Source organism: Carassius gibelio, chromosome A11, assembly GCF_023724105.1.
Source record: "Carassius gibelio isolate Cgi1373 ecotype wild population from Czech Republic chromosome A11, carGib1.2-hapl.c, whole genome shotgun sequence".
NCBI lineage: Eukaryota > Metazoa > Chordata > Actinopteri > Cypriniformes > Cyprinidae > Carassius > Carassius gibelio.
Genome location: NC_068381.1, coordinates 3,446,055 through 3,460,281, shown reverse-complemented (window position 1 = coordinate 3,460,281; position 14,227 = coordinate 3,446,055). Strand labels below are relative to the sequence as shown.

At 36.6% G+C, this 14,227-nt stretch overlaps 1 protein-coding gene across 4 annotated transcripts in view; it reads left to right on the top strand.

The window, feature by feature from the left end:
* The window catches only part of LOC128022043 (voltage-gated potassium channel subunit beta-2), a 96,574-nt gene that overhangs the window by 23,084 nt on the left and 59,263 nt on the right, over positions 1-14,227 (top strand). For 3 of the 4 annotated variants that reach the window (XM_052609248.1, XM_052609249.1, XM_052609250.1), the window contains exons 2-3: positions 7,050-7,229; positions 10,327-10,368. In XM_052609248.1, coding sequence (XP_052465208.1) covers positions 7,153-7,229; positions 10,327-10,368 — 119 coding nt within the window. In that variant the 5' untranslated portion in view covers positions 7,050-7,152. The remainder of the gene's footprint in view (positions 1-7,049; positions 7,230-10,326; positions 10,369-14,227) is intronic. The other variant, XM_052609251.1, reaches the window with a different exon arrangement.

Genomic DNA, 14,227 nt, shown 5'->3' with positions numbered 1-14,227 from the left:
TTTACAAAATGTTAATTAATGTACAGGAGTGGTGTGGATTATTGTAATATTTATTTTTTTATCAGTGGTTGAGTAACTATCTTAATGTAGGTTAATGTATGAAGGCTTTTTGTGCAAGTCTGTTTTTCATCCCAAGACTATATTGCTCAAAAGTCACTAGTTTAGGCCTCTATGATTTTCGCAATGCAGAAAATGCGGACGGAATCCAGTCTTAAAAATGGAGTCTACTGTTAAAAAGGAAAGTCTGGGTGAATTAATCAAAAGTAGATCATTACACTTAAATCAAACTGTGATACGGAGTAGTATCATTCATCATTAGGATATTAAGAATATTATTTTCATATAACCAAGATATTTCTAATTTGTACAGTTCGGTTGTGTAGCATCATATTTGACAAAAAAAAGCAGTGTTTTGTTGTAAAATAAAAATGAATATGAATTTCATGGGGCACTAAATTATAAGATAGCTTATCTGTGGAGTTTAATTGTGAACAGACAAGTTATATTTACATTCATTCTTAAGGTCTAACAAACACGTGGAAAAACAATTCTTCCCCAGAAATGGTACATGAATGTGAATATGTTACGAAAAACAAATTGTGATAATATTTTTGGCCATATTGCCCAGCACTAATCTTACATCCGTTTTTTTACTCGATCTATTCAATCATTAATTTATAGTAAATTTAAATCGTAATAGGAATTTGGCCATTTTGGTTGTGGAATTGAAACCATTCTGGTTTTGTTACAAAATCTATGAACTATTTATTTATGTGTTGGAAATGGATTTTCTTCTTTTTTTATACATTTTTCATTTTGCCAGTAGTGTCGTGTTATAACTGCATTACATTCTTGGACATTTCCCAGAACCCTGCAGGGAAGTTATCATGTAGGTGACGGTAGTAACCAGATTGTTTTGCACTTCTATGGTGCCAACCATCACTCTAACAATTCCTGTTCCCGTAAATACGGAAAGAGTCCCTTTGGTGAGGTGATTGTGTCATCCATGCAGCTGGGACCACTTCTCCATCAAGCCAGGATTTCCTCTGGTGAACTTTCTTTCATTTGGCACACCATTTGTGCGTCTCAGCATGGAGAACAGCCATCAGGCTGTTGCATGCATGCTGAGTCAGCTGACCTTTGCAGCCCTGTTGTTCTGTTTTCATGAAGAAAAAAACACTACTTCAGCACTCTGTTGACTTCTGAAACACCATACATCAAAATCTAATGCCCATCTCCCCAGGTCCAAAAACACCTCGTACCTTATCCATAGTCAAAAGTGTCCTTTCTACTCCGAATATAGCATGTCCTTATTGTATCTCTGCTCCGTCCTACTGCTTCCCTTGCTCTAGTAACTTCCCCAAATTTCTCTCGTTTCTCTCTCCTGTTTCACGGTTGGCTATGGAAGCAGAGAGTCACTTTGTGTTCCCTCTGTGTAAAGCACACTTCTGCTGTAATCTGCTGAGTGCACCTTGCTTCAGTAAGGCCATTAGAGCAGTAAATCTGAACACAAGCCATGCTACAACTTTCAAAGCCTGAGTCTGCTCTCTTTCCGCAGCACTGCAGTATTCTAGCTCTCATGATACCAGCAGCTGCCTCACAGTATCCCTTTAGCAATAATGAGCTGCCAAGAGGAACTAGCATTTATATTCATTCTTGCATATGAGGTTTGATCAAGACTTCAAAACTGCATAGTTCACCCAAAAATGAAAATGTTATGTTTATCTGCTTACACCCAGGACATCCAAGATGTAGGTGACTTTGTTTCTTCAGTTGAACACAAACAGATTTTTAAAACAAACCAGTGCAGTGTGTCAGTCTTATAATGGATGTGAATGGGAATTAGGGGTGGGCGATATAGCCTCAAAATTGTATCACGATATTTAAAAAAATAAATGCGATAATGATATTTATGACGATATAGAAAAAGAAAACATGAAACATTGTTTTATTGGTGATTGCAGCTGGCAGACAGCAACATTTATTAGTGCAAACAAAATGAAGGGCATTTTCAATCCTTTTCCAACGAGCTACAGTCATCGATGACAGACTACCTAACTTGAAGTGTAAATCTGTTGTCATAAGGTGTGTTCGACTTGAAGCAGACCGACCGGTGTACAGGGACGTCGCTGGGGTTTGCAGGTTTTACTGATGGGCCCCATTTTGAAATTGTGTAAATGGCACAAATATACAAATTAAACAAAAAAAAATTTCCACAAGTTTTTTCATGTTTGTAGGTGTCCAGGTATAGAAACTGAATAATCAAATGTTAATAGCATTGCATATTCTTTACTGTATAAATTATATATATAGATTAATTCTTGTTAAAATTACGAAGTAATTTAGGTTAATACGTTACCACGCATGAAAGATGCATAAAGGACACACACTATAATTTGTCCAGTCACAATCATCTAGTAGACAGTCATTGCTTTAGTTTTAGTATTATTATTAGAACATAAAAGATCACAATCTCTACAATTCATTTAAAATTTAGATCATATACTTCTTCTTCGAGATTAATTATGATATAAAATCATCAGATTGTTCACCCCTAAATCAAGATGTACAAGATTAACCCCTTACTTGTCTCCCCCCATTTTCAGCATGGAGACACAAATAACATACCCAAAATTAAAAGGTTGCTGCATATGAGTCTTTCTTACTAGATACATAATCATTAGTGATCGACCGATATTGATTTTTTATAACCGATACCGATACCGATTATTTGCATGTTTATGTACCCGATAACCGATATGCAGAACCGATATTTATTTACTGTTATACTTCTGTTTCTGACAATTATTACAACACAAATGAGCTGAAAAAAAACATTTTATTTATAACAATCACTCCTTCCTTGCATACAAAAAAAACTTTATATTTATACACAAATAAATAGAGGGGTCTGAGTCCAAAAAATTTAAGTGCACTGTGCAAGTGCAAGTGTCTTTGTTTTAAAATAAAAGCTTTGATGAGGTAAAAAAATAAAAACGGGTAAAAAAATAAAGCACAAAAATGATTCTAACATATTGGTGGGGGCGGGAGGGCTATTTAGTAGTGTAACTTAATACTCCCAGTTAAGCAGAACTAGGTTTTAGTGTAGAAAACAGAGTCTTTCAGCATTCTGCCCTGTAAGCCTGCTTCCTTCAAAAATTTTATGCAGTGGCAGTGCTTGAGGCTTCCTGATCATCAACCCAGTCAGGTGCTGAGCAATATGAACGAACTTTTATCCCGAGACTATATAAAATTAAACCGCACTTGTCAGTTGGCATTTTATGATCTAGATTCAATCTAACGTTAGATCATGAAATGCCAACTGACAAAGTGCTGTTTGATTATAACTTAATCAACCGCGATCGCGGATGGAGATAATAAATAATTAATTTCCACAAAGCGGTATATGTATATGTGTATTAGCGAAATAATTATGTAGTAAATGATAATATAATCTAGTGTGTTTAAACAAGATAATCTTGTCAAAAGTTTCATTCAGTGGCATTGCTTGAGGCTTCCTGATCATCAACCCAGCAGGTGCTGAGCAATATGAACAAACTTTTTTTCCCGAGACTATATAAAGTTAAACAGCACTTGTCAGTTGGCATTTTATGATCTAAATTTAATCTAATGTTTAATCATGAAATGCCAACTGACAAAGTGCTGTTTGATTATAACTTAATCAACCGCGATCGCGCATGGAGATAATAAATAATTAATTTCCACAAAGCGGTAGGCTATATTTATATGTGTATTAGCGAAATATTTGTTATGTAGTAAATTAAAATATAATCTAGGGTGTTTAAACAAGATAATCTTGTCAAAAGTTTCATTCAGTGGCCGTGCTTAAGCCTCCAGATCATCCGTCAGTTGCTAAGCAATATGAACGAACTTTCTCTTCTAGACTAATGGTGAGCAAATACAACAGATAGAGAATTAAATTAAACGTTTTTCAGAATCAGAATGAGCTTTATTGCCAGGTATGTTTACACATAGCGTACGAGGAATTTGTTTTCGTGACAGAAGCTCCGCAGTACAACAGAATAACAGCGACAGAACATAAAACACATAATAAAAGAATAAAAAAAACATTTTTTTTATTTTCAAAATGCACTCATTCATGTCTGTTTTATTTAATTCATTTAAAGATACGTCTTTATTGGAGCAGGACATGACGAACACTACGTAACTCGATGAGTTCGTCTCAATTGTTTAGAAACAAGCTGCATAAATTAACTATATCAGGAATTTATGTCTCAGATCTCATTTGTGCATGTCTGTTATGTTAAATAAAGTTGATTAATTAAAGCAAACCAAGTAGAACATATACTTTACCTGTGCACTGAGTTGTTGTTGACTGATCACCTCAGACACCCGGGCTGCAATGGCGGAAATCTCAAAACGGCCACAAGATGGCGCCGTAAATCGGCGAATCCGATATTACAAAACCGATACCCGATTATGGAAAAATGCTTAAATATCGGGAAAAATATCGGTAAACCGATACATCGGTCGATCACTAATAATCATGATATGTTCACAAAGCTGACACTTCAGAGTTTACTGTTCAGGAATCAGAATTACTCAGACTTCTATGATAATAGAGACATATAAGTTAAAACATGAAAACAGAAAATAAAATGTTGTTGTAAGATATTATTTTAGAAACATAATGAAGCTAAAGCCGCATTATAAATTTGGGTCAGTGTTTTTGTAACATCATTGGTATCTTGTTACAGTTTTTGTTAATGTTTTGAATTAGATTGTACTTGTCTATTTTCTGTCTTCATTTGAATTTTAGATTTTAATAATTTTGTGTTTTTTTGTCATTTTAATTAGTATTCGTTGCACTGTATCAGCAGTTTATGCTATTTTATGTACCTATACATAAAGCCTAGTATCATTGCATTGAAGGTGGCCTATTTATAGCCCACCTGAACAAAATGATTTGCAACATGAGCACTTTGGCATTCCGGGCAAATGAGGACTAACATTTACAGTCACCTTGTGCTTCTCCTGATGATGACTCCTCGCAGTTACTCCACTGATGTGTGACTTTACTACACTGCATACAGTGCCCTTCTCTCACAAGACACATCCTTCCAGCCTTTCCCACTTAACATGATGGGAAGGGGGGGCAGTTAGTGTAAAATGAGTCTTTGGGAAATGAAAAGACCTTATTCCCAGTGTCAGACTGCTGGTATGAGGAGATTGATGGGAGGGAAAGTCACCTTGATAAGCAGTACAGATTCACACAATGATGTGTTCTTTACCATGTCCTTCAGCAGCACTCGTGTAAGAGTAATGAGTGCTGAAATAAGAGGTGGCCGTGCTTGTGTGTGTGTGTGTGTGTGTGTGCGTTAAATGCAAAGGTGTTCATTAGAACCTCATGAGACCCAGTAAACTCCTCCAGTTTGGAAAAACTCTGTGCATTTCACCCTCCTACCTGTCTGTCCCTGTGCGGAGGAAGCTGCTTGATGCGCTAAAACGCTCAGTGGAAACATGAAAGAACTACAGAGTTTGTATATGACGAAGCTCAAAAGTATTTGCAGTTTATTTCAAGGAAGTAAACTGTAATTTGCAAAACAATATATATATATATTTTTAGAAATGCCACACTGGAAAGCATACCTTTTTGTCCACCTTAGATGACCGCTGTCTATGAGCTTTTCATTTAAAACCGCTGTCACACTAGACTTTCAGTTTGCAAGATTTCTTTAAACACTTCAGTTGTCTAAATGCAATATTATGCTTATTGAAAATAAATAAAATTAAATCTGCATATAATACATCCAAATTGTGGTGCTAATTATTATACTATTTATTTTAGTGTAAATAAAATGTAATTTATTTATTTGAATGTAGCATCAATGTTTTGATAAATATTTCAGGTAAATTTGAGAACTTCTGTCATTAATTATGGAAATGTTTAAGTACACATAATACACATTAATGGTTCTCAATCTATTTTGATCAGTCAGATGTTAGAGTCAGATGATAATTATATATGATACAAATTTGAATACATTTACAATATAACATGTTTTCATGGTTACCATTCCTTTTATTTATTTTCTCTTTGTTACAATTGATACATAATTAAACCTCAACTTTCCAGCAAATTATGATTTTATTTTGCTCTTTGTATTCTTCTCTTTATATTATGTATCAGCTGCACAAATTCATGTCTTTATCTCACTCTTTTCAGTGTATTGCCCAAGTTCTACTCATTATAGACGGTTTCAACGGCAACAACATAAACAAACGTTACTGCGCATGAGCGCTTTTGTGGACCTAACTTAACTTCCGGTAGACTTCCAAATAGAATCAATAACAACAGCCAAGTCCCTCTAGAGTAGATGTTTTTTGATAACAAACAAAATGTTTGCTGCATGGATCAGGCGGACTTAATGAAAATGCAATTCATTATTTGCCAACAGGAGATGTTTTAAAGCATAGACATAAAGCACGAGAAATAGAGGTTTCTGCTGTAAACGAAGCAGAGCTGGTACGCTCATACGCTACTATCAGGCATATAACATGCAAGTCTTCCTTCAGAAATACAGCGATATAAAAACACCTGTGCCTCACTTTGATATTTAAACATATAAATGTAAGGAATTATTATTATTAAATGTGCAGTACTTAACGTTACTCAATGAAGCCTTTTTTAAAAAAAATCAGTTTTAAAATTGTGGTGAGTCTCCAAAAATAAATAAATGTATGGGAAACACATCCCACAGCACAACCACCTGAGCCCAACTTCAGTCTACTCATCACCTTGCCTTTAACTGCGTTTGTAGATGGCACCGCAGCCAGACCGATATACACAACACAGACCGGAAGTTAACTTAGGTCCAGGCGCGTGCGCCCGATGAAACAGTCTATAGCGATCATGCTCATTTACTGTTGTGCAGATGCGCCCTCCAGGGGTGTTAATGCATTCTTACAGTGCATTTGTAGCACTGCAGTGCTTCTCAGGTTTGTGTCGTATATGTAGTTCACTCTAGTATTAGCTGAACTCACATCTGTGTTTGTGTGTTTTTCAGAGGTCCTGTAAGGTGAGAGACAGACGTGTCTGTGGATAGGAGAGAGAGAGAGAGAGAGAGACCCCTCAGCAGCCTGGCCACGCCCCCCACTCTCCCGTTCCCCATGTATCCAGAATCGACCACAGACTCTCCGGCCCGCCTCTCTCTCAGACAGACAGGCTCCCCAGGCATGCTCTACAGGTCTGTTGCAGTCTCACACACACACACTCACACCTCACCAGCTGCTCTGACCGCACAGATGTGCTGTGAACATCATTCATTCGTGTTCATTTGCGTTTTAGTCTATTGTTTGACTTCATTCTCACTGCAGAAACCATGAACTCGAGGTCAGGAAATGTGTAAGTGTATTGTGTATTAGTAAACAATGAAGTTTGCATGAAATTAAACTACTGTTGAGAAGTTTGGGATCTGTAAGATTTTTTTAAAGGTTTTGAACGATGTCTCATGCTCACCAAGGCTGCATTTATTTAATCAAAAAATACAGTAAAACAGTAATATTGTGAAATGTTATTACCGTTTAAAATAACTGTTTTCTATTTGAATATACTTTTGATGTATTCCAGTGTTCAAAGGTGAATTTTCAGCATCATTTCTCCAGTCTTCAGTGTCACATGATCTTCAGAAATCATTCTAATATGATGATTTGCTGCAAGAAATTGATTATCAATGTTGATAAGTTGTTCTACCTAATAATGGAAACTGTGATAGATATTTTTTTCAAGATTCTTTGAATAGTAAGTTACAAAGAAACGTATGTGAAATAGATTTTTTTTTCTAACATTTTAAATGTTTTACTTTTGTTGTCACTTTTGATCAGTTTAATCGGTCCATGTTAAAAAGTATCCAAAAAAAAGTTTTGAACAGTAGTGCAGAATTTTATTTGGTTTGAGATTTGTTTTAAATTAGTGCAATAATTTTTTTTTTTTATTATTATTTTTATAAATATACTGGCTCCTGGTCATCCCGCATTTTTCAAGTCTCACCTGAGCTGTTTATATTTAAATATCCCTGGGTAAGGTGATATTTAAACAAACATATTTAAATAACTTGATATTTAAAGAGATAGATTTATTTCTGTACATATGATTAAAAGAGTTCTTCTTGTTTCATTAAGGAGAATCTGCAAGTCACTGGAGTCTCACTCTGTGACTGTGTGTAGGACGTTCTGAGAAGTGACACACATGCAGAAATGTGTTATCTAACAGAGATAAGTGTGCCGAGTGTGAGAGAGACACACTGCAGTAAGAAATATTACATTCATGTAAAAAAAAACAGCTAGAGTTGAACTGCTACCAGAGTTAATAGTTGCTGTACATAATGCTACGTAATTGAGACCATGCTTATGCATCAGCCACATTACTTGTTGAATTACAGTGATAATTTACAGAAGGATGTGTTTGCTCAAGATGTGCTACATCCCTGCTGTAGGCTCTATGTATATGCGATTAATAACATTCATCAAGCATACTTGGTGATTTAGGCAGCAGTTCTGCAGGGCTTCCCAGCGGAAAGAGCCAGAGTGGTCAAGTGCTTTACATAATGTCCAGCAGGCCACTTAATAAGAGCCCTAACTTCAATTCACTAGTGCTTTGAAGTTCCTGCTGAATTTGTTCTGATCTTCAGTGACTAGTGTTTTCATCGCCTTTGTGTTTTACCAGCAGTTCTGCTTCTTAACAGCAGGCGGCAGTGCAAGTCTGTGTCCAGCTCCTGTGTAATTTTACTTTAGAGCAGTTTTCTATTTAATGTTTGTTAGTTAAAAATAAATTATTTGGCTTTTAGTATGCCTGATAGTTTTGAGACCATCTGTTAGAAAATGGAGCAAAAAATATTGTTTACTGATGTTGCACTTATTTTATTTTGATGTATTACAAAAACAGCCTTGTGTTTTTGTTTCGTGTGGTATTATTCTGCTTTCTGGCCATCAGTGTTATTTTAGTCTCAGCCTCAGATGTCAGATGTCTGATGCATATGGCAAACAAATTTGGGTTTTGAAGTCGTCATCAAATTGGTTGAAATATACAGCATTTCCGAGAGTTGCGTGTGTCGCGTTCTTTGAAGGGGATGCCCATTTTCCACAAGTTGATATGATTCTTTAGTGTCTTAATGAAAAGTCTACAACATACTTTGTTTAAAATTCCTCAGTGGTTGTGTAAAACAACACCCATTTACCTTGTCAAAAACATCTCTGATCAGAGGTACTCGTTTTGGTGCATGTCTCTTTAAATGCTAATGTGCTCTGCTCACCCCACCCCTTTCTTCCATGGAAGAGTAAAGACGACTTGAGAAAAAATCATATGAAATATAAAGTGTGAGACTTACTTCTTCTGGAGGTGCAGCTGGATCATGAACAGTGGGTACTGATCCATCCTTGAGTTTGAACTGTCCTTTAGTTCAGAAAGCAGTCTGGAGTAAAATGATTTACGCGGACATAAACACATTCAGGTTGATTGTCACATTCCCTCCACTGTGCCTTCAGTGGCTCAGATGTCCGGAGTAAATGACGACTGCTTTGTTCATTCTTATGTCCCACAACAAAATCCCACGATCGCTCAGGAGCTGATCTTGTCTACACATGTTGTGATGTAAAATGGCAGTGTCCGTGAAAAGTTGTGGGAGGGGCCTGTACAAAGTGATGTCACTTAGCCCAGAATCTGTGAACGGCTTGATCTGGGAAACAGCTTGTAATCTGTACCTTTTTTTTTTTTTTTTTTAAAGACTGGATGTATTTTTATTATTTTAGTATGTTTGTGTACAAAGACTGCCAACATGCATTTAAGTTAAAAAACAATGTGAAAGTGAATTTTGCATCCGTTTGCGCTTATCAGGATCAATTAAACGCTGAATTTTAAAAAGTATGTGAAAGCTTGCGGCATACAATCTTTAATATCAGTCCAAGAGTTTTACACATGGTTCTGTTATTGTGGGAACATTTCTGCGCCCGTAAACCAGATTCAGCACAAAACAAACCGTGATTGGTTGCTTTACCTGTCAGTCAAAGGTCCTCTTGGGCGGGCCTTGGTCATTCAAATCAACCAAGGTTCCCAGACCTTTTGCCATCAGTCTGAAGGTCTGGCTACGCAAAACTGATGTTATTTTAGTATTGTTAAGATAATATGTTATATATGTTTTTATTCACTTCTACAGTGTCAAATCTCTTCCTGTGTGTGTCCATGCTTGTGTTTGTTTAATGCCCTCACACTGTTCTTTCCCCTTTCACCTGAAAGACTAAGCTTTCCTCTGTCTCTCTCCTTCTTTCTCTTTTTCATGCTGCTCTCAGTGCGAGATATGGGAGCCCAAAACGGCAGCTGCAGTTTTACAGGTACCTCTTTGTTTGCTGATTAATTAGCCATGGCCATCTGATACTGCACTCATTTTCATTTGTTTTGGAAAGCACTTTCAAGGCATGGGTTCAGTCGTAGTTTAGCCGCTCATGACAGCGGTGTGATTATGTCATTACACTACTAAAAGCGTAAGGGAATTATATTCATGTTGCATGTGATTACGATGTTGTTTGCTTGTAATTGTTAACAGTTGATAAATAATAAATGCAACACGTAGAATTACAGTGAGACTAACTGCTGCTTAATATTGTTGAATACCTGTAAAATGGATGGCATGCATACAGAGCGAACATCGAATCTCACTTGTAATCTGTGCATGTGTTGTGTTGAGACGTCTCTTTGGATATCAGTCTACACTGCAGTGATGTGTGTCAGAATAACGCTCCCAGAATAGAGTCCCTAATACAATGCACTTAGATTTAATTTCACTCCATGTAGAATTAAAACAGTGTTGCAGGTATGTCATTGAGTTCAGGTTTCCTTTGCTGTGGAACACTTCAGAAACTCAAAGCATGACAAACACGAGCCCAGAGACTCTGTGAATGTTCAGTGATCTCACACGTCATTCCACATTCACACTTGGTTAGATATTTATGACAGTGTGTGTGTTTTCTGTTTAAACCATGGCTTTCCCACTGTTATTTTACTATCATTGTAATTTTTATAAATTTTTATTTCAGTTTCAGTTATTGTAGTATATCAAGTTAAACTAAATGAAAATGAAAAAATACTTGGCAACTAGGTTCAATAAAGTTAACTTCAGAACACAGTTTAAGATATTTTAGATTTAGTCTGAAAGCTCTCAGTCCCTCCATTAAAGCTGTGTGTACGGTCTACTGTCCATGTCCAGAAAGGTAAGAAAAACATCATCAAAGTAGTCCATGTGACATCAGAGGGTCCGTTAGAATTTGTTGAAGCATCGAAAATACATTTTGGTCCAGAAATAACATAACTTTATTCAGCATTGTTTTCTCTTCCGGGTCTGTTGTGAGTGTGTTCACAGTGCAGAAATAGCCTGAAAGACTGACAATACCGCAGGACCATCTTTGTCGAGCCCCGTTCATAGAATTTGTTTACACAATTCATCTGTGTGCTTAATTTCATTTTCTATCATTAAGATTTTCACACTGTTGCTCACTGAATTGGTTTCCACGCTGGAAAATATTTTGTTTTTGAGCAGAAGAAACTATTGCAAAACTCTTCAAATGAGGAGGTGTATGTCAAGCCTTTATGACATCTGTCCGAACACAATAATTTTTTCGATGGCACAAGCTCACCCAAAAGCAACTGTTTTGCGCCAGAGTGATCAGATTGAACACATCTCTTTTACCCTCATCTGCTGTGCACTTTTCTTCCTGTCTTAGTGAGGGATCATTTTTTTGGGTTAAAATCAAGGAGTTGTTGTACTGATGGGGTTTTAAACCCCTGAGTCTGTAGCTTAGAGGCTAATGAACGCTCTATTGAATTTTAGATTTCACAGCCTTGCACTTATCTGTCCTTTTAAGCTCTTTTAGTCTTTGAACGTTGCATCACCCAGATCCACTTGACATGAATCGATCACTGTGTTTCCCCCTTACACACAATGAGTGGGGCGTATCCAGTGACGCGAGTGATGCCTTTATCTATTATTTCATGTAGAACAACAATCAAAAGCTTTTAGACCAAAGCTTCTGTGAATAATTTAGACCAGATATTATTTGCTGTGGTTAGCAGAAACAAATTGTATCCCCCTCGAATGATAAAAATGGATGGAGCCGTGAGGGGAGATGGCTGGAGATGAAGGCGGGGTGGGAGGATGAGGGCGATGCTCTCTTCTTCACTAATTGGTTTAGAAGCTGCCATTAGACACTCCCAGTTTGGGTGGATGGCCAGAGAGCTGGCGGCTGCTGAGTTAATAAGGGCAGATTGACATTCATAAGTCTTGTTCATGAGCCGATCTCCAGGACCACGGGTGAGTTTTTGTGCCGATTTTGTCTTTGGTGCGAGTGCCAACCTGTGTGCATGAGTCAGTCTTTTTTTTTTTTTTTTAGGTGTTATTCTGCATGATGGCCTGGCATGGGTGTACCCCTTTAATTATCATCCCTTACCCTTAGACGTGCGCCAGTCTGATATTCAGGATCGGCATCTCTCCAATACTGGCATTTTCTGCTGGATCCAAATCCAGTATTATGTGTATACTATTCTGTTGTTAAGCCCCAGGAAAGGAACAGAAACATTAAAAAGCACCATAAAGTTTCCGTGCACTAGTTTAATGTAAAGTACAGATGAATATTTAAGTCGTTAAAGTTCAAGTTGACGTAAACTCTTCTCTCTGCTGCGGCTGTCTGTCATCCTCCCATTCAGCATTTAAACTGCATGTCTCATACTTTACGACAAGATGACGAAACTCTTTCCAAGATTATTCAGTGTCCCTATTATTGCACTTAATCTTTTTAATAAAGGTCGTTGGTTTTGCATAAAAGGGCTTTATCTTGCTGGAGTTTAGTTCTGTTTCTAAAGCACATTGCCTTTTACCAGATGTCTGCTCGATCACAACACTGGAGTAGAGAGCACTATGAATTGTTCCTCACGAGCACACTAACTGAAATGTAAAACTATCGCACAGATACAACACACTACGCATCAGTCTCTCATGTCTTCCTTTCTCTATGTGGAGAGCTGCTCACTGTGACTCCGTGTTGTGTCTAGCGCATCATTCTGCATTAGTGCTTTGTGCAGCGCTGTAATGGAGCCTTTCATATTACAATACTTTTGCTCAATGAAAGATTATTAATAGCCTTTCTTATTCTGTCTTAATATATGTTGCTGCTAAAATTAAAAGATATGTCATTTAATTTTATAGTATATATTTATATATTGTTTTTCATGAATGTATTTAACAACAATACAAAGAGCAACTTTACATTTGATCAGATTTAGTCCTACACCTATTTACTTTTATTTGCTCCCCACTAAATGTTTTTTTCACTGAATGTTTAGATTTTATAAAATTATTGTGCACTAATATTTTTCTAATATTTTTGCTGCTGTATTATCCAGTAGTTTATAATAGTATATAGTATATAGTTTATAATAGTATTTTTGTCATAGATTATGATTGTCTATATTTAGTAGATTATGTGTAACACACATAAGAGTGATGATCAGGTTAACACATTGAGGTATAGAAATTTTAGACTGATTAAAAGAAAACTGCTCTGGTATCGGATCGGTATCGTCCGATACACAGAAATTTTGGTATCGGATTAGGATTGGTTCTGGAAGTATGGTATCGAGCCACCCCTACTTACCCTTAAGCATTATACATGCTTCAAATACCTACACCTGTTATTGTAGCACTACAAGTTATTGTACTTTTGAGATGTAGTCTTTTTAGTTTTTATTTCTTTATTTTTTTGTCGTCACTCATTTGAGTGAAGCTTTGAGTGACTACTCTGCAGTAGTTGAGTGGTTTTTGCAGTACATCATTCAGTCAAGATTCACAAGATCAATACAAGTGAACTTTGCAGACCGTTTTGCAAAGAGGCAAGCCTGGTCTGAATCATATGTACTTTATTAAAATATGCATAAATTTTATATTTGGGCTATAGAAATTAATTTATTTATTTATTTTAACCCTCTGGGGACGGATTAGGCGGTACCGCCCAAAATGGCATACTTTTACAAATGTGTAGTTATCTCAAAAACTATTAATGCTAGAGAGATGCGGTTTTTTTTGCCGTCTTCCTCAGATTCCGCTGAAAACAGCGGTGTCCAGTTTGTATATTAAACACTTCCCTTATTGCGCAATACCACTGCGTAAACAGGCCAATGAAAAAGATTGTGCTAGGCAGATTC